At 36.9% G+C, this 27,773-nt stretch overlaps 1 protein-coding gene and 1 pseudogene across 4 annotated transcripts in view; both read left to right on the top strand.

Annotated features, from left to right (window-relative positions):
* TC2N (tandem C2 domains, nuclear) overlaps window positions 1-27,773 on the top strand; it is a 44,926-nt gene that overhangs the window by 5,737 nt on the left and 11,416 nt on the right. For 3 of the 4 annotated variants that reach the window (XM_042944108.1, XM_042944105.1, XM_042944107.1), the window contains exons 2-10: window positions 644-776; window positions 8,301-8,423; window positions 9,782-10,015; window positions 16,287-16,454; window positions 18,020-18,111; window positions 19,316-19,391; window positions 20,155-20,255; window positions 20,637-20,753; window positions 24,679-24,870. In XM_042944108.1, coding sequence (XP_042800042.1) covers window positions 8,357-8,423; window positions 9,782-10,015; window positions 16,287-16,454; window positions 18,020-18,111; window positions 19,316-19,391; window positions 20,155-20,255; window positions 20,637-20,753; window positions 24,679-24,870 — 1,047 coding nt within the window. In that variant the 5' untranslated portion in view covers window positions 644-776; window positions 8,301-8,356. The remainder of the gene's footprint in view (window positions 1-643; window positions 777-8,300; window positions 8,424-9,781; window positions 10,016-16,286; window positions 16,455-18,019; window positions 18,112-19,315; window positions 19,392-20,154; window positions 20,256-20,636; window positions 20,754-24,678; window positions 24,871-27,773) is intronic. The other variant, XM_042944106.1, reaches the window with a different exon arrangement.
* On the top strand, window positions 22,951-24,413 carry LOC122223061 (annotated as a pseudogene).

Here is a 27,773-nt window from a genome sequence, read left to right as displayed (position 1 = left end):
GCTGCAATCATATTTACTTTAATTGTGTAAAGAGCCTTGATACCTAAGAGAAGGAGTCACCTACTTACAATTCTTTTAAAACTAGACTCCCCCTCAAATTAATTTTTTTCTAAAGTAAACTTTCATTGGAATATATTTTAAATCTTAAATATCTACTGTAATCAGCTGAAGTCACAAGGAATACTGAAGCTACTTTAATGTAGACTATATCAGGCTTTTTGTTTTTGCAGATCCTGTCCTAACTCATTAGAGTTCATTCTAACTTGAAAAGTAAATAGAGAATTTTCATTTTGGGAATATAGTTAAGATTTGGAAAAACTTTCACACTGAAAATAGCTAAGAATGCTGCAGTGCAATTTTTAAAAAAGGTACTTATGAATTAATATGCCAAAATCAAAGAGAAAGCTGAAAATCAGAGACTAAAGGAGCCCTTAATTCTTATTTGCTCTGAGTGCATTTGCTAAACTGGGGAGACTTGATTAGGTTTGATTAAGAATTCAGTGGATTTGCAGGACAGGAGGCGTAGTTAGAAGTCAGCCTAGGGCTCGTTCAAGGTAAGCTAACAAGAGAGTCTCTGCCTCTAGTTCTGGAAATCCCAAAGGTCTGTGGCTTCAAGGACTAAAACTCACTCTACCTCTTTTAGGGAACCACAAGGAAAGTTGCCTTGACGCCAAGTGAAACAGGAGAAGAAAACGTGTCCTTGGAAAGTTGTAACCATGGACGGTGGTAGAGAGGTGGTTCACATCACCTTGGTGGTCCCCAAAAAATTCCAAGATGTAATTTTTTTAATATCTTATTTTTCTTTAGATACAATTCACATACCATAAAATTCACCCTTTTGAAGTGTACAGTTCAGTGGTTTTTCATATATTCACAAAGTTGTGCAACCATCATCACTAATTCTAGACCATTTTTTCCCCCGGAAAGAAACCTGTACCCATTAGCAGTCACTTCTCATTTCCCCGTTTTCCCCCAATCTCTGGAAATCACTAATGTGCTTTCTATTTCTATGGATTTGCTTATTCTGGGAATTTCATGTAAATGAAATTATACAATACGTGGCCTTTTGTGTCTTGCCTTTTTCACTTAGCATGTTTTCAAGGTTTATCTGTTTGGTTACATGAATCTGTACTTGATTCGTTTTATTTTTTTTTATTTTTTATTTATTTATTTATTAAAAAAAATTTTTTTAACATTTATTTATTTTTGAGACAGAGAGAGACAGAGCATGAACAGGGGAGGGTCAGAGAGAGGGAGACACAGAATCTGAAACAAGCTTCAGGCTCTGAGCTGTCAGCACAGAGCCTGACGTGGGGCTTGAACTCACGGACCGCGAGATCATGACCTGAGCTGAAGTCGGCCGCTTAACCGACTGAGCCACCCAGGCGCCCCAGTACTTGATTCGTTTTAATGGCTGAATAAGATTCTACCATATTTTGTTTTAGTATTTCTGTTTGTTAGTTGATGGACATTTGGGTTGTATCCGCTTTTTGGCTATTATGAATAATGCTGCCGTGAGCATTTGTGTACAATTTTTGTATGGAAATATAGTTTTCATTCTCATAGCTGTTACCTACGGAGTGGAATTCTTGGGTCATATGGTAATTCCATGAAGGAACTCCCGAACCATTTCCCAAAGCAGCCGCACCAGTTTTTATTCTCCCCTATAATCTTTGAGGGTTCCGGTTTCTCTAGATCTTTGTCAACACTTGTTTTTGTCTGTCTTTTTGGTTATAGCCGTCCTCAGTGTATGTGGATTGGTATCTCGTGGCTTTGATTTGCATTTCCCATTACTGCTGATGTTAAGCACCTTTTCATGTTGTTTATTGGTCATTTATCTGTCATATTTCTTTAGAGAGTCTATTCACATCCTTTGCCCATTTTTAAATTGGGTTATATGTCAATGTGAATTTAAAATAATATGGTAAACAAATGCAGATATTCTCTGTGGCAGTGTATTTTTATCTTTGTCTCTAAAAAGTTCTGCGAATAAAGTTTCAAAGTCACTGAATAATTTGTCAAAGATAACCAAGTGCACAGGAAATAAGACAGCCTGAACAAGAGTCAGCAGAAACAACAGATGATAAGAAGTAAACTTACAAAAGCTTACATATTGGAATTACTACTTATGGACTATTAAAACAACTAGGATGGGCTCAGGGCACCTGGGTGGCTCAATCAGTTAAGCATCCGACTCCTGATTTTTCACTCAGGTCATGATCTCAGTCATGGGATCGAGCCCCACGTCAGGCTTTATGCTGGTAGCACGGAGCCTGCTTGGGATTCTTTCTCTCCTCCCTCTGCCCCTCTCTCTCAAAAAACAAACAAACAAAATTATGATAGGCTATATTTAATGAAGTAAAATACAAGTCCTTCCTTTTTTCCAGCTGCTTTTGAAATTTCCTCTTTATCACTGGCTTTGAGCCATGTTATTGTGATGTGTCTTGGCATAGTTTTCTTCATACTTCCTATGCTTAGTGTTTGTTGAGGTTCTTAGATCTGTGGTTGGTAGTTATCAAATGTGAAAATTTTTAGTATTTCTTCAAATGTTTTTTCTGCCTCCCCCCATCTCCTTCATGGATTTCAATTACACGTTTATTAGGCTGCTGGAAATTATCTCATGGGTCATAGATGTTCTTTTTATTTTGTCTTTGTTCTTTTTTCTCTTTGTTTCATTTTGGGTAGTTTCTCTACCTGTGCCTTTAAGTTCTTTAATCTTTTCTTCTGCAATATCTAATCTGCTCTTAATCCCATCCAGTGTATCTTCTACCTCGGATACTATAATTTTCATTTTTAGAAGTTGCATCTTTTTTGTATCTATCATGTGACTTCTCAACTTTTTGAACATACAGTGTCAGAAATGTTTTAAAGTCTAACTGTCCATGTATTTCTGTGTGGTTCCAGTTGGTTGATTTTTCTCAATGTTTTTTTTTTTTTTTTTTCCTTTTTGCATGTTTGGTCATTTTTTTATTGGATGCCAGATATTGTGAATTTTACCTTGTGTGCTGGATAGTTTTAGATTTTTAGAAGTATTTTTTGCTTTGGGACATATTTGTTTGTTTATCTTGAAAGAGAGAGAGAACCAGTGGGGGTAGGACAGGGAGAGAGGGTGACAGAGGATCTGAAGCGGGCTCTGTGCTGACAGCAGATGCAGGGCTCGAACTCATGAACCATGAGATCATGACCTGAGCCAAAGTCCTCAGGTGTTTAGCCAGCTGAGCCACCCAGGTACCCCAGGACATAGTTTTTTTTGAAAATGGTTTGATCCTTTTGAGTCTTGCTTTTTAAATTTGTTGGTTGGAAAGCAGACTAGCATTTAGTTAGGGCTATTTATTACCCCACATAGGCAAGACCCTTCTAAGTATTCTACCCAATGTCCTGTGAATTATGAGGTTATCCCAGTTTGGTTGGTGGGAACAGACATGATGAGTCCTGACCTTGGCGAGAGATGGTATGGTTTTTGTAATCTTTTCTGGTGGTCTTTGCCCAGTCTTGTGCAATTTGCTTGTGTGCATGCTCTGAGCAGTGCCCGGCTGAATCCTGGGGGGTAGGGGGAGGCTTTGCTGAGGTCTGTGGTTGTCTCTGTGTGTACCTCTCTACTCTCCAGTAGTCTGTCATGCAAACTCTATCTGCCTTCTTTTTCTTTTTAAGTTTTTATTTACTTTTGAGAGAGAGAGAGAGAGAGAGAGAGAGAGAACGAACACATGAACTGGGGAGGGGCAGAGAGAGATGGAAAGAGAGAATCCCAAGCAGGCTCCGTGCTATCGTGACCTCAGCCGAAAAAAAGAGTCAGAAGCTTAACTGACTGAGCCACCCAGGTGCCCCATCTATCTGCCTTATTCATATTCACATAAAGTTGTTTTCTTTTCTGCATCCCTCCCCCATAGTCCCCAGTTCATTTTGGATGACTCAAGGCCATCAACTTTGAGGACCTTTGAGAAGCAGTAATGGTTTTTAACCAGTCCTCCCACATTCCTTTCATGATTAATGTAAAGTATTTGCAGTCTGGCTGGGGGTCAGAAATGTGGTTTGATGAGTTCGTTAGGAGTTTTTATGTGAGGTAGTTATACTTTGTTCCCTTGTCAATCAACTATATATTTGCTGAGTTCCTCCTATGTTCCCAGTATCATATAGGGTGCTGAGTGATAAGTAGAAAGTAAGTATAATATTGTTTCTGAAAAGTTTATATTTTAGAAGGGGAGAGAGAACAAGTATCATAAATGTCAAGAAAATATATATATATATATATATATATATATATATATATATATATATATATATATATTTTTTTTTTTTTTTTTTTTTTTTTTTTTTTTAAGTTCACTGGATGTTTAGAAATGAGAAAATTCAGTATGACCTGAGTGGTCAAGGAATACATCCTTTAAACTAGGGCTAGGGGCACTTGGGTGGCTCAGTTGGTTAAGCATCTGACTTCAGCTCAGGTCATGATCTCCCAGCTTGTGGGTTCGAGCTCCTAAGCGTCCGACTTCAGCTCAGGTCGTGATCTTCCAGCTTGTGGGTTCTAGCTCCGCATTGGGCTCTGTGCTGACAGCTCAGAGCCTGGAGCCTGCTTTGGATTCTCTGCCCCTCCCCCACTCATACTCTGTCCCTTTCTCTCTCTCTCTCATAAATAAACATTAAAATGTTTTTTTTTTTCAACTAGGGCTAAAAAAGGGATTTTGAAAATATATCAATTTTTAAAACAAATCAGTTACAAGATATAATGGAAGAAAAGATGCCGTTGCTGATAGCCAAACAGATCTTAAAAGCATACACTTAACAAGAAAAGTTCTGCATTTATATGAGAAAAACTACAAAAACTCTTCAAAATACAAACACAGGGCACCTGGGTGGCTCAGTCGGTTAAGCGTCCAACTTCGGCTCAGGTCATGATCTCACAGTCCGTGAGTTCGAGCCCTGCGTCGGGCTCTGTACTGACAGCTCAGAGCCTGGAGCCCATTTCGGATTCTGTGTCTCCCTCTCTCTCTGCCCCTCCCCTGTTCATGCTCTATCTCTCTCTGTCTCAAAAAAAATAAATAAATAAACGTTAAAAAAAGTTTTTCAAAATACAAACACAGACTAGAACAAATGTTCTGGGTAGGCATGCACAACATCTTAAGAATGTCAGTTTTTTTTCTAAAATCATTTATAAATATAACAGAATCCCAACAAAAGTACCATTAGATTTTTCCTCCTGGGGCTAGACAGATTATAAAGTTCATTAGTAAGAACAGACAAGCAAGGAAAGCTGGGAAAACCTTGAAATTAAAGAGCAGTAAGGTTGGGGGGGCCAGCCCTGCTGCATATGAGAGCATATTACTATAGGCCATTATCATTTTATTTATTTTTTATTAATTTTTTAATGTTTATTTTTGAGAGGGGGGAGGGGCAGAGAGAGAGGAAGACACAGAATCTGAAGCAGGCTCCGGGCTCTGAGCTGTTGGGCACAGAGCCCGACACCGGGCTCAAACTCATGGACCACGAAATCATGAGGTGAGCTGAAGTTGGACATTTAACCACCTGAGCCACCCAGGTGCCCCTGCACTTTAAAATGTGTTACAGGAAAAGACAGTCCAGTTGAAGAGAATAGAAAATATATAAATATCTCAATTATATGTGGAAGATCAGTCTATAATAAAGGCAGCATTCTAAAATCATTGGAGAAAATACAGAATTTTAAATAAATGGTGTTTGTGATACTGGAATAGCCAACTGGGAAAGGTGGGATTGAATCTACTTCTCATACTGTATGTACACTGGGGTGTTAATATAGAAAGTAGCACCATACTAAGTATTAGAAAAGACCATGGGTAAAGTCTTTTATGACCTATGTATGAGGAAAAGTTTCCTGTGAGTCCAAATCCAGAAACAAAGAGGGAAAACTTAGGTAACCATAACTACGTGTATGTGTATTCACACATTCATGTATGTTTTTATGTGTGTATATATATACACACACATCCCCCCCACGCCCCCTTCCCCCCCCCCCCCCCCCCAACACACACACACAAGGCAGAAAATACCTCAAAAAGACAATGACAGACTGGAAGAATGCTTGCCACTTATATCATGGACAACGCATTAATCTCTCAACTATATAAAAATCCTCTAAAACTGAGGCAGAAAAGGACCAATAGCTTTATAGAAAGATGGGCAAAAAAGGTAATGAACAGTGAGTTCATAGAAACAAATACAGATTAGCCTTATATGAAAAGGTGCCCAACCTCACGTAAAAGAGATGCTAATTAAAACAACACAAGATATCATTTCTTTCCTATCAGATTGGCATTTTAACAAATACTTTGTTGGTGTCTGTATTTGGAAGCTGGAGCTAGTGTATTGCATTAAGAATTTGCAGATTATGGCCTGCTGAATGGGGAGGTACAAGCCACCCGCAGGGGTCTGCAGGTAGTTAGTTCCCTCATCATCCGAGCTCCCACTTTGGGGAAATGAAAACCCCCCGGGGTCGTTTTGATTGAAGGCACAGTGTCAGTACACCCACACAAAGGAAGTAAAGTCAGCAGATTTGTTACTTACAGATCCCAGAAACGGAAGTGGGAAGGTAGAGATGAATTAGGATTTGCTGTGAGTTGATAACTCTTTCATCTGGGTGATAGGAATTTTCTTACATCATTTTATCATCTTTTGTATACATTGGAATTTCCTATGAAAAATGTACAGAGTTTAGGTAGGCATAAATGAAAAGAGTGCATTTGGAATAAAGTCCGTGAGCCCAAGGTGGGCAATTGGACATAAAGTTCTTAATACAAACTTAAGTTCCTGGTAAATTTAAAACAGACTCCCAGGGCGCTTGGCTGGCTCAGTCGATGCAGCATAGTACTCTTGATCTTGGGGTTATAAATTCAAGTCCACACTGGGTGTAGATATTACTTAAAAATAAATCTTAAAAAAAATAAGACAGACTCCTTTTATTTCCATCTTATGTTATATGTGACTTAGCTGATAACTGTGTGTGTGTGTGTGTGTGTGTGTGTGTGTGTGTGTGTAATACAGTGTTTATTTTTATTTTTTTATGGCAATCACCTTTTATTTTTTTTCTTTGCTTCGCTTTATTTATTTTTTTTAATATATGAAATTTATTGTCAAATTGGTTTCCATACAACACCCAGGGCTCATCCCAAAAGGTGCCCTCCTCAATACCCATCACCCATCCTCCCCTCCCTCCCACCCCCATCAACCCTCAGTTTGTTCGCAGTTTTTAAGAGTCTCTTATGCTTTGGCTCTCTCCCACTCTAACCTCTTTTTCTTTCCTTCCCGTCCCCCATGGGTTTCTGTTAAGTTTCTCAGGATCCACATAAGAGTGAAACCATATGGTATCTGTCTTTCTCTGTATGGCTTATTTCACTTAGCATCACACTCTCCAGTTCCATCCACCTTGCTACAAAGGGCCATATTTCATTCTTTCTCATTGCCATGTAGTACTCCATTGTGTATATAAACCACAATTTCTTTATCCATTCATCAGTTGATGGCCATTTAGGCTTTTTCCACAATTTGGCTATTGTTGAGAGTGCTGCTATAAACATTGGGGTACAAGTGCCCCTATGCATCAGTGCTCCTCTATTCCTTGGGTAAATTCCTAGCAGTGCTACTGCTGGGTCATAGGGTAGGTCTATTTTTAATTTTCTGAGGAACCTCCACACTTTTCCAGAGTGGCTGCACCAGTTTGCATTTCCAACAACAGTGCAAGAGGGTTCCCGTTTCTCCACATCCTCTCCAGCATCTATAGTCTCCTGATTTGTTCATTTTGGCCACTCTGACTGGTGTGAGGTGATATCTGAGTGTGGTTTTGATTTGTAAGACAGTGTTTAAGATATATTTTTCTGTTGGTGTAATTCTAAATGTTAAACCAACTTATAAAGTATGAAGTTGTATATTGGCTCCATTTATAGGACCTTTGGATTACTAAAAGAATTGATTTGGAGGAAGTGAAAATTTTTCTCAAACTTTTTATGAGTGCCATATTTTCTTGCAAATTTTGCTTGGGCATTAATTTGGGTATACCTGGCAAAAAAGAAGACTGAGAGTGGAATTTTCCCTTTTTTTCAGGTTTAACATTGAGATTTTTCATCTAGTGATTTTTGAGTATCTCATTTTTATAACTTATAAGAAGCCTAGCTTATACAAAATTATATATAAGATAAAAAATCTATCTTCCTTGAAACATTTTTGCTTTGTATTCCTCATTACATCTTAGAAAGACAGATAATATGATTTGTTTAGTGATACCTAACGCATTAAGCCTGATCATGTCAACTTGTTTTCTGTTCTGCCAACAGATTGATACTAAAATTGGAAGTTTGTATCAATTGCTGACTGTTAGAAATTGTATGTAATGGCAACAGAATTTCTAAAGAGCTGCTGTAGAGGATGTTTCTATGGTGAAACAGAAAAGCACAATTGTGAGTTTGGCTTCTTTTTACATCAACAAACATTTATTTAATATCTTTTTTATTTGTGGCATTTTGTAATATAAAGATAAATGAGAAATATTTCCTGACATCATGGGGGAAGCAGACATAAATGTAAGGCACACCAGGTAAGTAATAAGGTACCCTGGGGCATAAGAGACAAATTCAACCCGGCGGACACCCTGGGACATGACCACTGAGAAGATGGCATTCGGCATGGGAGTCTGAAGAGGACTTCAGCAACTGCGTGGGAAGAAGAAAGAGAAGGTGAAGATTGAACATGAGGGTTAGTAGTAGGTGGATGAAATTGCACAGGCGAAGGCAGGGAGAGAAGAGAACTGTTGAGTGTGTTTGGGGACAGTATACTCCGGCAAATGTTTTAATTCGAATAAAGATAGTTCTAGTTGATGACAATGCGTTAAAAAACGCCTTTCACAAATGAATGACTAACGGAGAAGAGACCCATTATTTCATGAAGACCCCATATTTATGAAGGACTTCTGGAGATTTCCCTTTCTATTTAATGGTCTCTTCATTTTCTTCAGAGTTATGACTGGAACTTTATTTGTCTTTGGCTTTTTCTTGTGTTTCATTGTCTGGAGCATAGCTCCCTAGTATATTTGAATAGGAAGGCTTCTTTTTGCATTAAAACATCTCCCAAATTCCTGCACAGTAGTAGTTGTACTTCCATCCAGTCGACAGACAACACCGCTCATACATAAAGATGAACTCTCGGTGTCCCTTACCTCCCCAGCCTAAGTCGCCAGCTTAGGAAACACATATAATTTGAGACCAAGGACAAAATAGGTCACAGAAGCTAATACAGGGAGAGTTGCTAGTGTATTAGGGTAAAAATACATTTTATTTTGTGATTCAGTAAAGATTTTTGGAGACTTGGGAGACCTTTAGCTTCTCTTCAGAATTGTTTTATATATTTAAGACCGATATTAACCACTAGTTCTGACAACAAGAATTGCTTCGTTGGCAGTATTTTTAAATGCCTGGCTTTTACTTGAAAGTATTGTGGAATTAACTACAAAATAAACTTATTTTCCATCTGTGAACTCTTTTTGTGGGAATGAGTTTCTTTAAAAACTGCTTTTACCATTATGATAAGTTAATATACTTTGGCAATGGTATGTTAATTTTGCAAATATTGCCTGGACAGAATTAATGTAGATTCCAGAAGTGCTTGATAGGACCTAGAAGTGGTAGTTTTTCTATCAGCAGTTTCTTCTAGAAGATTAAGTAAGTACCAAAGCATGGTAACTTTAGATTATTATATATAACTCTACATTCATATTTGTGATTTTTCTTTTTCTTTTCTTTTTTTCTTCTTTTATATGTAGTTTCCACAGAAAGAGACTTTAAAGCAACAGTCCCAGAATGTCAGAATACCACTGTCTGTGTACCTCCATTGACTTCTGTCTCGGTAAAGCCTCAGGTTGGCTGTACTGAGGATTATTTACTTTCCAAATTACCGTCTCATGGCAAAGAGGTACCATTTGTGGTGCCCAAGTTTAAGTTATCTTATATTCAGCCCAGGGTACAAGGAACTCCTTCGCATCTGGAAGAACTGGAAGGTAAACAATAAAATGGCAGGATTTAAAAATCAACATGTAGCGTTTAAATGCTATTGTTTCTGTTATTTTGTTCTTTCATATGTTTAAAGATATAAAATCCTTTTATATATAAATTTTATATTTTGTTTCTTATATGTTTTGCTCTTTCTGTAGAGGAACTTAATGTATAATATTTTTGAAAGATCTCATTATGAAATCTGATCACATTCAACACATCTGTGTATAGATGTGTCCTTTTTGAAAGGAATCATGTAATATCTCAGTTATCTTTAACACGTCTGGAAAGAAAATGAGGAATTTGTTTTTATTTGATCAGTAAATATAGAAAGCGTTCTTAAATTTTTTTTGTTTGAGGATAGTTCTTATTTTCTATCTTCTAAAATTTGGTGTAAAGAGAAGAAAGGAAGCAATGGAGTAGTCTTTCTTCACCACTACACTACATGACCCAGTCTCAATAGCCACTTGAATGAAATAGTCATTGGGTAGATTTTGGTTGATGTTGTTAGAGGCCAAGAGAGTAATGGTAAGAAGAAACAACATGTAACTCTTGTATTTTAAAAATAATTTGCTTCGGTCCATTGAAACACTCTCACAGTGTCCCCCCCCCCCCCCCCACCTCAAAGTTTTATTATGAAACATTTCAAACACACAGAAAAGTTGAAAGACTATAATGGTGAATGTCCACCACATAGAATCTGTTGTTAATATTTTACCAAAATTAATCACATGTCTGTCTATTGATCTATCCATTATTAATCCTCTTTGAGTGGGGCATGGGTGAAGAACACATTTCGAAGTAAATTGCAGACATTAATATACTTCTAAATACTTAAGCATATATGTAATTTATTAGAGTTCCGTATCTGTTTATAGTTTTCTTCTTTTGATATAAACGTTATACATAATGAACTACCTAAGTTTTAAGTTTGTATTTGTTGAGTTTGGTTAAACGCATCTAACAGTGTAATCCAGACTCCTGCCAAAATCTAGAATATTTTTCCAAATAGTCTTTTCTGCCCCATCCTTCTTCTCTTCTTTTTAAAAAAATTTTTTGACATCTATCCATTTTTGAGAGACAGAGACAGAGCATGAGCAGAGGACAGGCAGAGAGAGGGAGATACAGAATCTGAATCAGACTCCAGGCTCTGAGTTGTCAGCACAGAGCCCGATGTGGGGCTTGAATCCACAAACCGTGAGATCATGACCTGAGCCAAAGTCAGACACTTAGCTGATTGAGCCACCCAGGCACCTCCCATCCTTTTTCTCTTCTCATTTTGGGATTCCAATTAGACACATGTTGGACCTTTTTATATTCTTTTATGTGCCTCTGAGACTTTTTTTTTTTTTTTTTTTTTTTTTGCTGTTCAACTTTTTTCCCCCTCTGTCAAGATTGGGTATTATTGACTGTCAAGTTCACTCTTTCCTCTGTCATCTCCATGCAGCTGTTAAGCTCATCCAGTTAATTTTTATTTTAGACATTATATTTTTCAGTTGTTGAATTTACATTTAGTTCTTTTTTTGTAGATTCTATTCTTTGGCTGTGATTTCATTTTCTTTTTTTTTTCATTATTGTGAGCTTATTTTCTCTTATGTCTTTGGACTCTAGCATCTTTGGTAATTCTAACATCTGAGTCACTTAGGTGTGGATTCTGTGCTTTTCTTTTCTTTTTTGAAAGTGGGTCAACTTTTCATGTTTCATTGTGTATGGAGTAATTTTGGATTATATTCTGGATGTGGGGTGTTTTGTTGTAGACACTTTAGAATCATATTATATTACTCTGAGAGGGTTTTTTTTTTTTTTAAATAGGTGATTAACTTAGTTAGACTATGCTGCAAAGTCTGGGTCTTTGGTGGCAGCTCTTAGCTTAGTTTTTGTATCTTTTCTTAAATTATTAAATTTTTGTTTTTTAATGTTTTATTTTATTTTTTGAGAGACAGAGCCAGAATGAGCAGGGGAAGGGGAGAGAGAGAGAGGGAGACAGAATCAGAAGCAGGCTCCAGGCTCTGAGCTGTCAGCACAGAGCCCGACGTGGGGCTTGAACCCACGAATGCAAGATCATGACTTGAGCCAAAGTCAGATGCTCAACTGACCAAGCCACCCAGGTGCCCCATGTATCCTTAGTTGGGGTCCGTCCCATATATGTGTGGCTCAGGGATCAGCCAGATATTTGAGCAGACTGTATTCACAGAATTTGGAGCTTTCTCCTTTCCAAGATTCCCACCTTGCTTTCTAGCAGCTGTGGTTGCTCTGAACTCCGCCCTCTGGTTCTTCAGGCCAGAAAGAGTGTGGATTTTTCTGTTGGAGTTTATCCGCCCTGTGCAGCACCAACTTTGGCTTGCCCTCAGGCTAACAGTCATTAAAACAGGCGGCCCTGTTCCCTTTCTTCCAAGAGTCAGTGCTCTCCAGAATCTGCCCTGCTTTTGATCACTGTCCAGTCCCTTCAGGGTTTTTGTTCATTTTGTTTTTGGTCTACAGTGTACTGTTGTTATCTATAGGAGAGTTGGGTTTGGTAGGAGGGATCTTTTTTCCTTCCTTCGTTCCTTCGTTTTTTCCTTCCTTCCTTCCTTCCTTCCTTCCTTCCTTCCTTCCTTCCATCCATCCATCCATCCATCCTTTCTTTTTTTCTTTTAGAGAAACAAGGAAAGAGGAACCCTGTGCCTGGCCCACCACCTTGTTTTACACATATCAGTTGTATCTCTCACAAACAGTGTTTAAAAGCTTTGTGTCACAGGATACCTTGATAATTGGTCTTTCTCCTTTTCTTGTGCTTGTTAACAGCATTGAGATTAAGCCATATAAACAGTTTTGTAATCTGTTTTATTCCTATCACACATTGTGAACATGTTTTCATACTCATTGCTTTTTAATGGCCCCATAGTATGAAATCTATAGATGTGCCATAATTTGTTTAATCAATTTTGTCTTCTTAAAACATTTAGGGTATTTTATGTATTATTTTCATAATAAAAATGAGAAATACCTACCTAGCAATATGTGATAATTTTTCTTTTGTCTTTTCATTAAATCACTAGAAAACAGATTGCTTTTTGGTTTGAATGAGTGGGAAATTGGTTTACACTTAAATTATAGGCTCAGTGAAGATGTGGTAAAGCCATCTGATTTTTATTATATTGGAGAGAAAATCATCAGAGTCAAGAAAGTATTCTTGGTGCCTAATTATAGAAATCAGACATGCGCAGGTTGTATGTGTATGTGCCTGTGAATGATGGGTTGACAAGGAAATTTTGAGAAGAAGACAGGACAGAGCACTGTCAGTAATGACTAAACTTATGTTTCAAGTATTCGGATTGTGTTTTGTTTCATTTCTTACTTACCAATGTGTCTGATGACAGCCGTAGATTACTGCTTTGTAACCCAGAGATCCCATCGTTAACATCTTACTGCACTTGCTCTGTCTCTTATCTACCTATCCATTAAGAGAATGTGTTTTGAATAAATACTGAAATTTTAAATAGAGCTTTCGAGAGGTGTAAAGTAAATGTTACTTTGCATTTCGTTTTATATTTATAGCACTGTGGTTCTGTAAATTGAGAAACATGCCTTTTGAGCTTTAAAAATAATATCACTGTATACTGTTTGAGAGGAGAATTGGAATTCTGTAAAGGAAAAATGAAATCAGAATATTCTTTTTTAGGTATAGCCCATAAAGGTAGTGAGTCATTTTTGGTACTACTACTCCTGACAGCATATTCTTGTTACCATAAACAGACTTGTAGCAGTGTTTGTGTGCTGAATGATTTAAGGGTTAGCTTATAAGGTGCACAGGCTCCTTAACAAAGCTCTCTGGCATCAGAACCCCCTCTTGGCGCCCCTCTGCCTATGTATTATGCTTGGATTGCACACATAGCTATTTGAACGGGGGTGAGGATAAGATCTCACCTCATAACCCCATATTTTATTTTTCTTTTCTGAACTCAGTGTGAAGCCACCTGTTTTATTGTTTAGCTCAATTCAGAAAATATTGGTTTATACTCTGGGTTCTATTTGAAATGGGACAAAAAGAATGAAAAGATGGCAATAATTTAAACTCTTAAAAACTTTATGCCTCTGTGTTATTTCCAGTGTGATTCTTAACTTTGAAAGGAACTTGATCTATTGTTTTACCCTTTTTAAATTGTGAAATATGCACATGTAGAAAAAAGGAACAACAGAAATATGTAACTCAGTGATTTACTCCAATGCAGGACACGTGTATGGTCACCACTCGAGTAAACAAATACGCACTGGCAGCAACCCAGATATGGTCTTTTGTTTATGATAGGTCCTTTCATTCAGCATTATTTTTGTGAGCTTCACTCAAAGTGTTGTCAGTAGCTTCAGTTTTAATATCTGTACAGAAAATACATTTATTTTCATTTATTATAAATGGCGTGGTATAGTGTTTCTGCATAGCATACAAAAGGTCTTTTTATGTAGTCTATATAGACTACTGTTCATTTTACTGTTAATGGGCATTTGAGTTTTTTCCAGTTTTTGGCCATGGCGGATAATAATGCCTCTGAGCGTTCTTGTACTCGTCTGTTGGTGCACATGTGCGGGCATTTCAGTGGTGTGTATGTCCCCAAATGGCACTGCCATTTCATAGGGCATACGTCTCCCTCAGTCTTGGTGGAAATTGCCAAACTGTTTTCCATAGTGGTTGCCTCCATTTATATTCCCTCCGGCAGGAGTGCCATTTCTTGTCAACGCTTGCTTTTGTCAGGCTTTTTAGTTGTAACCCATGCTGGTGAGTTTGTAGTGGAATCTCACTGGAGTTTTCATTTGTGTGTCTACCTCATGACTAGTGAAATCGAGCACTCACTCATGGTTTTGGCTATTTGGATGGCTTCTCTTCTGAAGTGCCCGCTTGAGGCTTACAGCCAATTTCTGTTTGGGGCTTGCTTTTTCTTATTGATTTGTGGGAGTTCCGTATACATTCTGGATATAAGCCCTTTGTTGGTTATATGTGTTGCACATAACTTTTCCCACTCTATGGGTGACCATTTCACTCTCTTCGATGGTCTCAAAAAATGGAAAATTTCAATTTTTAATGTAGTCCAGTTTATTAAAAAATGTTTTTTATAATAATGCTGTGTTGCATTTAAGAAGTTTTGCCTGCCGTAAGGCTGTGTAAACTTTCTTATGAATTGACTGAAATGTAGACGTTTTATTGGTTTGCCTTTAACATTTAATTTAGATCCGCAATCCACATGCAATTAATATTTTGTGAATTTTTTTTAGTTGGGATGAGGTTGTTGTTTTTTTCTTCTGTATCAATATCCAATTGTCTTAGCACCTTTTAGTGAAAAGACTGTTCTTTCTGCATTCTTATCCAGTGCTGCATTGATTGTAAATCTAATGTCCATAAAAACAGTGTCTCTTTCTGGTCCTCTGTTCTGTTCAGTCTGATTTTATTGTGTACCAGTGTTCTGTTCTTAAAACTCAGTAGCACAGATCTTTCCATCTTGTTTTACTTCTTAAAGTGGATTTCGTTTTTTTGTTTGTTTTTGTTTGGTTATCCTAGGCCCTTTGTGTTTCCATGTAAATATTTTCTAATAATCTTTTCGTTGATTTCTAACTTTATTATATCGTGGTTAGAGAGCACACTGTGATTTCTGCCTTTCCAAAGAATTGCTCTGCATATCTCAGCATGTGGTCAGTTTTTATAAATGTTTTGTGTCTTCATCAAAAAACGATCTTCTTTTTACTTGAAAGATGTTCTTTATGCAAGTAGAAAAACAAGAGGAAACTCAGGGATGCCTGGATGGCTCAGTTGATCGAGTGTCCACCTTAGGCTCAGCTCATGATTTCACGGTTCGTGGGTTCGAGCCCCGCGTCAGGCTCTGTGCTGACAGCTGGGAGCCTGGAGCCTGCTTTGGATTCCGTGTTTCCCTCTCTCTCTGCCCCTCCCCCACTCACGCTCTGTCTCTCAAAAATCAACAAACGTAAAAAAAAAAGAAAAGAAAAGGGAAACTCAGATTAAAAAAATACAGGAAAATACAGGATTGTGTATAGGGCAAAGAGAAATGCCACAGCACAAGAGAGAAATTACCAGACTGTCTTGAGAGCAGGTTTCATGGCTGATCCCTGGCAGGATGCTCCATGCAGAGCACAGTAGATAAACATGTGCGGATTTCTATTTTATATCCCAAGCACATGTGATTTAGTATTACTTGAGGAAAATTTTTTTCTTCCTCTTGCGTTGGATACACCAGCTGTTAGTTAATAACTTCAAGAAAAGGGTAAAACTGTAGAAACACTTACTTTCAGGATCTGCCAGAGCATCTTTCGGAGATCGAAAGGTAGAACTTTCCAGTTCATCCCAGCACGGAGCCAGCTACGATGTATACAACCCATGCTATAGGTATCAGCACATTTCACCTGATTTGATCCGGCGCCTTCCTCCACGTTCAGAAGCAGCGAGACTGTATGGATCAGGTATGAACATTTTTTGTGTTTTTTCTTTTCGTGTTCCTCTTTAACAAATGTAGAAATCAAATAAAGTCTAAGACCCTGGGAGAGATGATTCTCATGATGAAGAAGAAAAAATAAGTTAGAGAAAAGCAAGGCTTCAGAAGTGATATGAAAAACATTATGGCTTCTCTGTGGTATTCTATCTGATGTAAAAATTGAAAGATTAATGAATTATGTGTATTGAGAGTTCCAAGTTCCATTTTCTTTGTCCTTTTCTGAAAAGTTTCATTTTCAGATTATTTCTGTATTTTATACATCATCTGCCTATTCAGAAATTCTACAACAGGTAGTTATTAGCTTTTTCTTTCCTGCTCTGTTCAGTGAAAATTATAAATTTACAAACTCATGATGAGATGACAAATGTAAAGAAAGAAAATAGAAAATGCCCAAATAAGGAGTGCCTGGGTGGCTCAGCCGGTTAAGCATCTGACTTCGGCTCAGGTCATGATCTCATGGTTTGTGAGTTCGAGTCCCACGTCGGTCTTTGTGCTGACAGCTCAGAGCCTGGAGCCTGCTTCAGATTCTGTGTCTCCCTCTCTCTGCTCCTCTCCTGCTCACTCACTCTCTCTCAAAAATAAATAAATGTTAAAAAATTAAAAAAAACAAAGTGCCTAAATGATTATAGAATTTTCTCAGTTTAATATTTGAGGACTGTATCAATTTTAGACTGCTATAAATGTACATATCTGATTCATAAAATCCTGTTTTTCAAGATTTTAATGTTATATATAGCTACCTCAACAACTGAATTCAGGGTGAGGTACTGGAAACAAAGCCAAAGTATTTATTTAAATACTTATTTCAGCACTGTGTTAGAATACACAGTATACAGAGTTCCATTCTTTAAGAATCTCCTAATTTAGGAGAGAAGCTAGAAATATAGACTAGAAATACAGGAGCACATGGAATTCAGTATTTTTTTTTTAATGTAATAAGTACTCATTAAATAGTTGAATTGCATTTAGCACAGAGGACCTATGTTCTCTTATATCATTCCTATGGGATATAGAATTGAGTAATGAAGCAAAAAGAATGAATATTTCCTGCTTGATGGTTGATGTGGATGTGAAAATGTATTGTTTGATTTATATTGGTTTCTGTTTGGAACAAAAGTAAAATAATTGTAAAAAGTTTTAAATTTTATTAGAAGAGGTTTTTTGTTTTTTTTCTCATGTTTATTTTGAGAGAGAGAGAGAGAGAGAGAGAGAGCGCGGGTGTGTGCACGCACGTGGGGGAGGGGCAGAGAGAGAGGGAGAGAGAGAATCCCAGCAGGCTCTGTGCTGTCAGTGCGGAGCCCAACTTGGGGCTCCATCTCAGGAACTATGAGATCATGACCTGAGCCAAAATCAAGAATCAGATGCCTAACCGACTGAGCCACCCAGGTGCCCCAAGAAGACTATTATCTCTTACATCGATTGCATTAATATTCATGATGGATAGAACTAAACAGAGATTTAGTTCATGGTGAATAAGTAAAATTCCAATGTTTCTTCTTTAATGTAAAGACATTTTTCCATGTCCATTTGTAGTTTGTGATTTAAGGACCAGCAAACTTCCCAGTTCCCCTGGGCTAAGCAAGTCTATGTTTGATCTTACAAGTTCATCCCAGCGGTTCATCCAGGTGAATTACTTATATAAATGTATACGATAATTTATTTTCAAGCTAAAAACTCAGAAATGTGTGAATTACATTAGAAACAACATGTATAAATCTTTTGTAGATAAATCTATGTTAATATCTGAAGAGTTAACACTTGGCATTTCCCACGTATATTATTTCAGGAAGCTCTCAGCTGAATAGTAAAAGGCAGTGGTTTTTTTTGTTTTTTTGTTTTCTTTTTAATGAATCTTATGTCTCTTGGTGTACACTCAGGCAGTCTTGAAGGCAGTTGGAATTTAAAACGGTATGGTTAAAAGTGCTTATTGATTTAACCTTCCTTGTTGATCGTAACTACCTAGTAAATAAAAAATACTATTTCTATTCAGACATAGGGCCTAATTAACATTAACACAGCATCCTCCTATTTTTTAAATGGGATAACTTTTCGATGTTTAAAAAAGTTTCTTCTAAAAATATAAGTAAATTGTAATCATTAAAAATTGGAAGATAGAGTTAAGCAAAGTGAAACGACAAATCACCTATATTCCTGTAACTGAGAATAAAAGTGCTATGAAAATATTGTTGCATATACTTGCGGGCTTTTTTTCCATGTGAATGTATATGCATACATTTTATTCAAATGGAAGTGTATTCTAAATAATCCTTAGCATCCTCAGTGGAGTTAATATTTTACAGAATTAATTCTTCATAGCATCAACTTTTTAATGTGTATCAGAATTGGTTGGAGAACTTGTTAAAATACAGATTGCCAGGCCTCACCCCCAGAGCTTTTGAGTAGCCCTGCACTGGGGCCGGAGTTTGTATTTCTAACAAATTCCTGGATGATGTTGATGTTGGTGGTTCAGAGGGACTGTGCTTTCATAACCACTACTTTGCAAGTTTTTAAGTAACAGGGCACTTCCAGATATATTCTTATTTTTACTTGTACTTTCAAGTATGAACGTAAACGGTGATCTCTTCCTCCTTATTATAAAACCAAACCCCAGACAGCAAAGGCTTTCCCCGTGTATGATCTAGTAAGCTCTTTAAGACTTTCCTGTTAACACACACAGAAAGCTTTTCTTCCTCTTTACTATCTGACCAGTGACACTGTTGATGGTTAGCATGCAGTTTGATGCTGGGGGCGTGGGGAAGTTGGGGCATAAGTTTCAGATCCTTGAACTTTGCTGTGTGATATCTGACTAGAGACCAATTTTATCTGTAGAGACATGATTCCCTGTCCAGTGTGCCTAGCAGCTCTTCTTCCAGGAAGAACTCCCAGGGGAGTAACAGAAGCCTGGGTAAGGAGTAAAGAACCTTCTTTTTATATTCTGAAGGGAATGAATTCTACCATGTCGTAATTTGAACATATAGTTGATAAGGTAAAAAAGGAAAACTCTAGATGGTTGTATCCATGTTACCGGCATATGAATACTCAGATTAGATGGCCCACTTTTTGTGTTCGGGCATGAATGCATCTTTAAAAAAGGCATAGCAGTTGCACACATCTTGTTTGTTTGATATAAAGTATACTAGTGAAGGAACTTCCGGCAGCATGTAGGATTAAAGCCATATCATTTTTTTGTGGGAAAGTTTATCTTAGTTTTAACTTAAATCTCATGCTATACTTGGGTTAAGTTCTTAAGCCAGGCACTTTTTACAGCATGCCTTCCCCTGATATAAAACGTTGATGTGTCATTTTTGTCTTATTAAAGTGGCAATTTAAAAGAGTAATTTTGCCATTTTTCAGTTGTACTCTTAAAACTGGATTGTATCGGGGCGCCTGGGTGGCTCAGTCGGTTGAGCGCCCGACTTCAGCTCAGGTCATGATCTCGTAGTCCGTGAGTTTGAGTCCCGTGTCGGGCTCTGTGCTGACAGCTTGGAGCCTGGAGCCTGCTTCGGATTCTGTGTCTCCCTCTCTGCCTGCCCCTCCCCTGCTCATGCTCTGCCTCTCTTTGTCTCAATAATAAATGAAAACATTAAAAAAAATTGGATTGTATCAAAGCATGATTGGATTAGAAGGATTGCATAACATTTCAAATGTCCCTGTCTTTTACAATTCAGATACAATTACTCTGTCAGGAGATGAAAGAGATTTTGGGAGATTGAATGTGAAAGTGTTTTATAATTCTTCAGTAGAGCAGATCTGGATCACAGTTTTACAGGTAAGTTAACTTAGTTAATACCAACTTTGCTTACAAAACTGAATATTTTCACTATAAGCATCTACTGCTCAATGGGGAATGGGACAATACTTTCTTTGGAATTTAGGATTCTGTAACATTTTGCAGAAAACTGTATTTAGTAAAGAGTAAAGAAAATAAATCTGTAGGTATGATGGAATTATGGTTTTAACCTCAAGAAGGAGATTGATACGATGTCTAGAACATTAAATGTCAAATTATTTCAATGTAGATGAAACGAGAGCTCAGTAGATTAGTTTACTTTTATAGTTTGTATTTAAGTCATTAACTCAAGAAATACATCAAATATTTGCATTGTCAGAGTCCTTTATAAAATTCAATCTGTATTTTCAATTTTTTTAGTGCAAAGATTTAAGTTGGCCTTCTAGTTGTGGAGACACTCCTACTATTTCTATAAAAGGAATACTAACATTGCCCAAACCAGTGCATTTCAAATCTTCAGCAAAGGAAGGCTGTAATGTAAGTGGCTGTTTTTGTTTTAATTTCTTTTTATGGGTTTTTTTTTTTCGTATTTGTCACTCTAAACCACTTAAAAAATTGGAATAAGAAAGTGTTTTTGGGGGGGAAATTGCAAATTATATACCTCTTGCTTTTTAAAGATAATTTTGAGCCTTAAAAATATTTGATACATCAGTGTCCAATATTAAGATGTATTTAAAAAGAAAATCTTTCTTTTTTTTTAAGTTTATTTAATTTGCGAGAGAGTGAGAGAATGAGCTGGAGAGGGGCAGAGAGAGAGAGAGAGAGAGAGAGGGAGAGAGAGAGAGAGAGAGAGAGAGAGAGAATCCCACACTGCTCCACACTGCCAATGCAGAGCCAGATGTGGGACTTGAATTCCCAAACCGCATGATCATGACCTGAGCTGAAATCTAGAGTTGGACGCTTAACTGACTGAGCCACCCAGGCACCCCTAAAAAGAAAATCTTAATCACTAAAGTATGTACAAGATAAACAATATCTAAGAAGACTGTTTTTCTTGTATGAAAGGAAAATAAATGTCTGTATTTTTATCGTCCCTCCTCCTACCCTGCTTTGGCTTTGTGAAATAATTGCATGATTGCAATAAATTTCTTTTAAATACTTCCAGCTATTATAACTGGAAGACTTATCCTGACTTTGGTTTTATAGATTTCAGATTTCACATTAGTTTAAATACATCTTCATTTTTGTCTCCTGATACATGTTGAGAGGTTAGTGTTTTTCCATGCCAATGAAAGGTGTTTTCTGTAAGTACATATAATTTAAAAATAAGGTTTCTCAAATGACTAATACCATGAAAAAATTTACTCTCACTAGTAATTATAGAAATATGAATTTAAATTGCATATTGCTTTCTCTCTTTTTTTCTTTGCTTATTAAAATGAAGAAAAAAATTCATAAATACTCTAGAATATAGAACTTTCTGGAAATTATTTTGACAAAACACATCGAAACCTTGAAATATTTATGTGCTTTTACATAGTAATTCTACTTGGAATGTGTTCCATGGAAGGAGTTTAAAAGGCAAATAAAAAATGTGTAAAGTATTCTTGGCAGTTTTGTTCATAGGGGAAAAGTTGGAAACTATCTACGTGTCTTAATAGGGGATCGGTTGAGAAAATTCATGGTATATATACCATGTGTATGAGTTTCCTCTGGTTGCTGTAACAAAGTACCACAAACTGGATGGCCTAGAGCAACAGAATTTTCTCTCCCACAGTTTTAGAGTAAGTCTGAAATCAAGATGTCATTAGTGTTGGTTCTTTCCTTCAGCAGCGAGGGAAAAATCTGTTCCATGCCACTCTCCAAGCCCCTGGTAATGGTTAGCAGTCTGAGTCATTCCTTGACTTTGTTTCATGCTTCCATCTTCCCATGGCATTTTCCTTCTGTCACTGTGTCTTCATGTGGCCGCCTTCTTACGAGGACTCTAGTCCTAGTAGATTGGCAGTCCACCTACTCCTGGATGACCTCACCTTAACGTCACTAGCTACATCTTCAAAGACCCTATTTCCAAAGAAGGTCACATTCTGAGTTACTGGGGGTTAGAACTTCAGCATATCTTTTGGAGGCCAAATTTAAACCATAACACTGTGTGATAGAATACTGGGCAGCTGTAGAAAATTTTTAGGTAGAATTTTTAAGGACATGGAAAAATGCTCTTAAGTAAAAAGATAGTAATCAAAGTTGGTTTATATGTATTAGTATCTCACACTGAAAATATGCCTTTTAGAAAGTCTAGATGGAAATAAATTTTAATTGGTTATGATGCTGACACTCAAAATGAATCCTTCCTGAATTAAACAATTTCACTTTCTGATTTTCAAATGAAACTGTGAGTTAACTTAGGAAAAGTTAGGAAAAATTGTTCTTACATTAAAGTTGCCATGGGATCTTACTTTTAAGATTTATTACTATTTATCAACTTGTTTACCTCTATTATAGCAAAATGTGAAGTCAGCCAACACACTTATTACTTCATGTGTAATCTCATTGCATCTCAATTTAAAAATTAAACATTTTATGTATACTATATTGTTGGTGTGGTCCTGTGGTTGAGACTCTGAGAGAAAAAGATAGCTCTGGTGGTTGGGAGGCTCTCAGAAACAATTTTGATTATACAGACATAAGCAATTACAATAAAAGTGAAAATTTGGGCACCGTATCTAAGATACTGATTTTAGTTACCCAGATCAGATATCTTGTCTTTTCAAAAGGAAAAAAAAAAAAAAACCAAAACTCCTTTTCAAACGAAAGCAGTAAAGATGGGAAGAAGGAAGTGTATAGCGAAAATCAGTCTAGTGTCAAGAAGATGTTAGAATAACAAAATATTAAAAGTAACAAAAAGAACATTTGGGAAAATATTCTGAGCATGAAAAACACTGACTTGCTGCCTGGACTGGATGCTAATGAGAGAAGATAGGACTTTTTAAGGAGATTGATTTTCAGATTGGAGAGAGTGGAACAAACATCACTAAAAGTGAAATCAAATCCCAAGGTAGGTGGGAAGAACATTAGAAAAAAGAATAGAAATAATTTAGGTCTCTTAATGTGAATGGATAGATTTGGGGTACTTCCTGAGAGAGCACATGTGAGATTCTTGAACCACTTACTGTTGAAAAATTGCGGTGGATAGCAGGAATGAGGCCCCAGAACCAAAGATGGAAAACAAACCCAGTTTTCAAAAAGGAGAAAAGCTATATTCTGCTAAAGTTGGTGTTGATATTGACCTGAATCCCTTAGTAATTAAAAGGATAATTTGTGACTTCCGCCCTTTTGGCTCCCTGAGCAGTGCCATCGCGGTAGGCAAGAACAAGTGTCTTATGGAAGGTGGCAAAAAGGGAGCCAAGAAGAAAGTGGTTGATCCATTTTCAAAGAAAGATTGGTATGATGTAAAAGCACCAGCAATGTTTAATATAAGAAATATTGGAAAAACACTAGTCATGAGAACTCAAGGAACCAAAATCACATCTGATGGCCTTAAGGGTCGTGTGTTTGAAGTAAGCCTTGCTGATCTGCAGAATGATGAAGTTCCATTTAGGAAATTCAAGCTAATTACTGAAGATGTTCAGGGAAAAAACTGCCTGACTAATTTCCATGGCATGGATCTTACCTGGGACAAAATGTGCTCCATGGTCAAAAAATGGCAGACCGATGATTGAAGCTCACGTTGATGTCAAGACTCCCAACGGGTATTTGCTTCGTCTCTTTTGTGTCGGTTTTACTAAAAAACACAACAATCAGATTCGGAAGACCTCTTATGCTCAGTACCAACAGGCCCGCCAAATTCGGAAAAAGATGATGGAAATCATGACCTGAGAGTTGCAGACAAGTGACTTGAAACAAGTGGTCAATAAATTGATTCCAGACAGCATCAGAAAAGACATAGAGAAGGCTTGTCAGTCTATTTATCCACTCCCTGATGTCTTTGTTAGAAAAGTAAAAATGCTGAAGAAGCCCAAGCTTGAATTGGGAAAGCTCATGGAGCTTCATGGTGAAGGTAGTGGTTCTGGAAAAGCTACTGGGGATGCTAAAGTTGTGCTAAAGTTGAATGAGCTGATAGATATGAACCACCAGTCCAAGAATCTGTTTAAAATTCAGACATTTAATGGTGACAAATAAAAAATCTTATTTGGGATGTTTTAGATAGATAGATAGATAGATAGATAGATAGATAGATAATTTGTGACATTAAGAAAGGCAGTATCCAGGATAAATTCTGGAAAAACAACTCATGGTCATTGTCATCTTAATTTACACTGAAAGATATTTTTTTGTTGTAAAAAATTAGATCTTCCTTTCCTAGATTATAAAATGTTATTTTCATTTCTTTGGTATTGCCATATCATCTCTTTTTCAGTCCTTTTATTTATATATTTTATATTATTTTCCTGCATTTTTTTTTTAGAGTATTGAATTTATGGAAACTTTTGTATTTGCTATTAAACTCCAAAGTCTACAAACCGTAAGGCTTGTATTTAAGATTCAAACCCAGACACCCAGGAAGAAAACCATTGGAGAATGCTCACTGTCACTCAGAGCTCTTAGCACACAGGAGATGGATTACTCTTTGGATATAACGCCACCTTCAAAAATTTCTGTAAGTGATAGTAGTATCACTATAAAAGTGTTTTATTCTTTAAGAATTATTTTGTGGATGACCTTCTGTTGGGGTATAACTTGAACACTCTAGAATATATTAGAGGATCGGGAAGGCTCTCAAGAAGCAATAATAATAGTAATAATAATGATGTCATTGTTTAATAAGGCTTTTTACATAAGTGATAAAAGGTTAACAGAGACCCTTTGCTTTCTCCATTGAAAAATAACCTTAGGGTTACCTTCTCCTAGGACATTTTTATTAATGTTTCATATTTTATACTTCAGGAAAATCATCCTGAAGTTAGGAATCATTTTATTAAGTTTTTAAAAATTTCTTTTATAGCTGATAATTTAGGAAGAGCAAGAAAGAAAGTTGGGAATCATAAATTCCAAATTCAAACAAGATTGCCTTAAAAAAAAAAATTCTGTTGGGTCACCTGGGTGGCTCAGTTGGTTAAGCATCTGACTCTTGATCTCAACTCAGGTCTTTTTTTTTTTTAAAATTTTTTTTCCAACGTTTTTTATTTATTTTTGGGACAGAGAGAGACAGAGCATGAACGGGGGAGGGGCAGAGAGAGAGGGAGACACAGAATCGGAAACAGGCTCCAGGCTCCGAGCCATCAGCCCAGAGCCTGACGCGGGGCTCGAACTCACGGACCGCGAGATCGTGACCTGGCTGAAGTCGGACGCTTAACCGACTGCGCCACCCAGGCGCCCCTCAACTCAGGTCTTGATCTCAGGTCATGAGTTTGAGCCCAGCACTGGACTCCAGGCTGGGTGTGAAGCCTACTTAAAAAAAAAAAAAAAAAAAAAAAGAGTGCCTTAAAAGAGATTAGGAAAGTGATTTTAATCATGAGCAAGCTCAATATCTATCCATAAATTGGGTAGAAAGGAGGTTCTTAACAGCTAGTTTGTCTGTTTTTGTAAAGAACTTGATTATCTGTAGTGCTGATTGATTTTTGAGACCTGATAATTTGTTTCTCTCAACTAGCCAGCTGAACACTATCTTAAAATTGTTTAGAAATCCCTAATAATTTACTTATATAGTTTCTGTGTCAGGATAACAGTTATAGAAATTTTTTAATCTTTAAATCTTTATAAGCTTTTATAAGGCCAAGCCTGTATGTAATTTTAAATTTATATAGGATTTATATTTTACCTGCCTTCAAAAATATTTAATGTGACTTAAAGTGGTTCTTATCCTGGCTACACATTAAATCAGAATTTGGTGGGGGGTGGAGAGGGTGGGGGGAGATGGGAGGTGGGAGGCCAGAATCATCTATAGTTGTTTTTTTTTTCTATAATTTATTTATTTTTTATAATTTACATCCAAGTTAGCATAGAGTGCAACAGTGTGTTCATGAGTAGATTCCTTAATGCCTCTTACCCATTTAGCCCATCCCCCCTCCCATAACCCCTCTAGCAACCCTCTGTTTGTTCTCTGTATTTTAGAGTCTCTTATGTTTTGTCCCCCTCCCTGTGTTTATGTTATTTTTGCTTCCCTATGTTCATCTGTTTTATATCTTAAAGTCCTCATATGAGTGAAGTCATATGATATTTGTCTTTCTCTGAATAATTTCGCTTAGCATAATACCCTCTAGTTCCATCCACATAGTTGCAAAGGGAAAGATTTCATTCTTCTTGATTGCCGAGTAATACTCCATTGTATTTGTATCCCACATCTTCCTTATCCATTCATCCATCGATGGACATTTAGACTCTTTTCATACTTTGGCTATTGTTGATGGTGCTGCTATAAACATTGGGGTGCGTGTGTCCCTTCAAAACACATACCTGTATCCCTTGGATAAATACCTAGTAGTGCAATTGCTGGGTCATAGGGTAGTTCTATTTTTAATTTTTTGAGGAACCTCCATACTGTTTTCTAGAGTGGCTGCACCAGTTTGCATTCCCACCAGCAGTGCAAAAGAGATCCTCTTTCTCCACATCCTTGCCAACATCTGTTGTTGCCTGAGTTGTTAATGTTAGCCATTCTGACAAGTGTGAGGTAGTATCTTGTTGTGGTTTTGATTTGTATTTCCCTGATGATGAGTGATGTTGAGCGTTTTTTCATGTGTCGGTTGGCCATCTGGATGTCTTCTATGGAGAAGTGTCTATTCATGTCTTTTGCCCATTTCTTCACTGGATTATTTTTTTTTGGGGGGGGGTGTTGAGTTTGGTGAGTTCTGTATAAATTTTGGATACTAACTCTTTATCTGATAACGTCATTTGCAAGTATCTTCTCCCATTCTGTCAGTTGCCTTTTAATTTTGGTTATTGTTTCCTTCACTGTGCAGAAGCTTTTTATTTTGATGAAGAAGCATCTGTAGTTTTTAGAAACTTCCCAGGTGATTCTACTCTGCACTCTGGCTTGAGAACCAGCAAATTAGAAGGGAATTAAAGTAGAGATTAAAAAATAAAAAAGGATTTTTATAAGTGATCAAGAAGTGAAATTTTTAGATAGTTCTTTCTTGTCTATTATTTTCTGTCTCCATCTCCAATGTGTTCTCTGTACGGTATTTATTACAACTTAGAATTCAGTTACTTGGTTTAAACAAAACAAGGCTCAAGCTTCCATCCGTTTTCTTTATGTTTTACTGTGTTCTTAGCAAGGGCCTAATTATATTCTTGGTATTGACCGTTGGTACGTAGGTAGGAATGAAAGAATAAATGATTAAACGGAAGCATGCTATATTAGATTATTTTTATATTCTGTTTAAATGTCGGAAATTTGCTTTGTAACTGTGACAAGGAGTTTGTCACTTGCATCTTTGAAACTAGGTTTGGTAGACCTTAAGCTGCAACCATAGTTTACAGAAGGCACAAAATATATTATTCAAATGGATAATTCATTTACTAAACTTTAAAGACGAGTAGAGTATATCAGAAGATAACTCAGCA

The sequence above is a fragment of the Panthera leo genome, chromosome B3 (assembly GCF_018350215.1).
Source record: "Panthera leo isolate Ple1 chromosome B3, P.leo_Ple1_pat1.1, whole genome shotgun sequence".
NCBI classification, from domain to species: domain Eukaryota; kingdom Metazoa; phylum Chordata; class Mammalia; order Carnivora; family Felidae; genus Panthera; species Panthera leo.
Note: the sequence above shows the minus strand (reverse complement) of the source record. Positions and strands in the feature narration are given on the sequence as shown.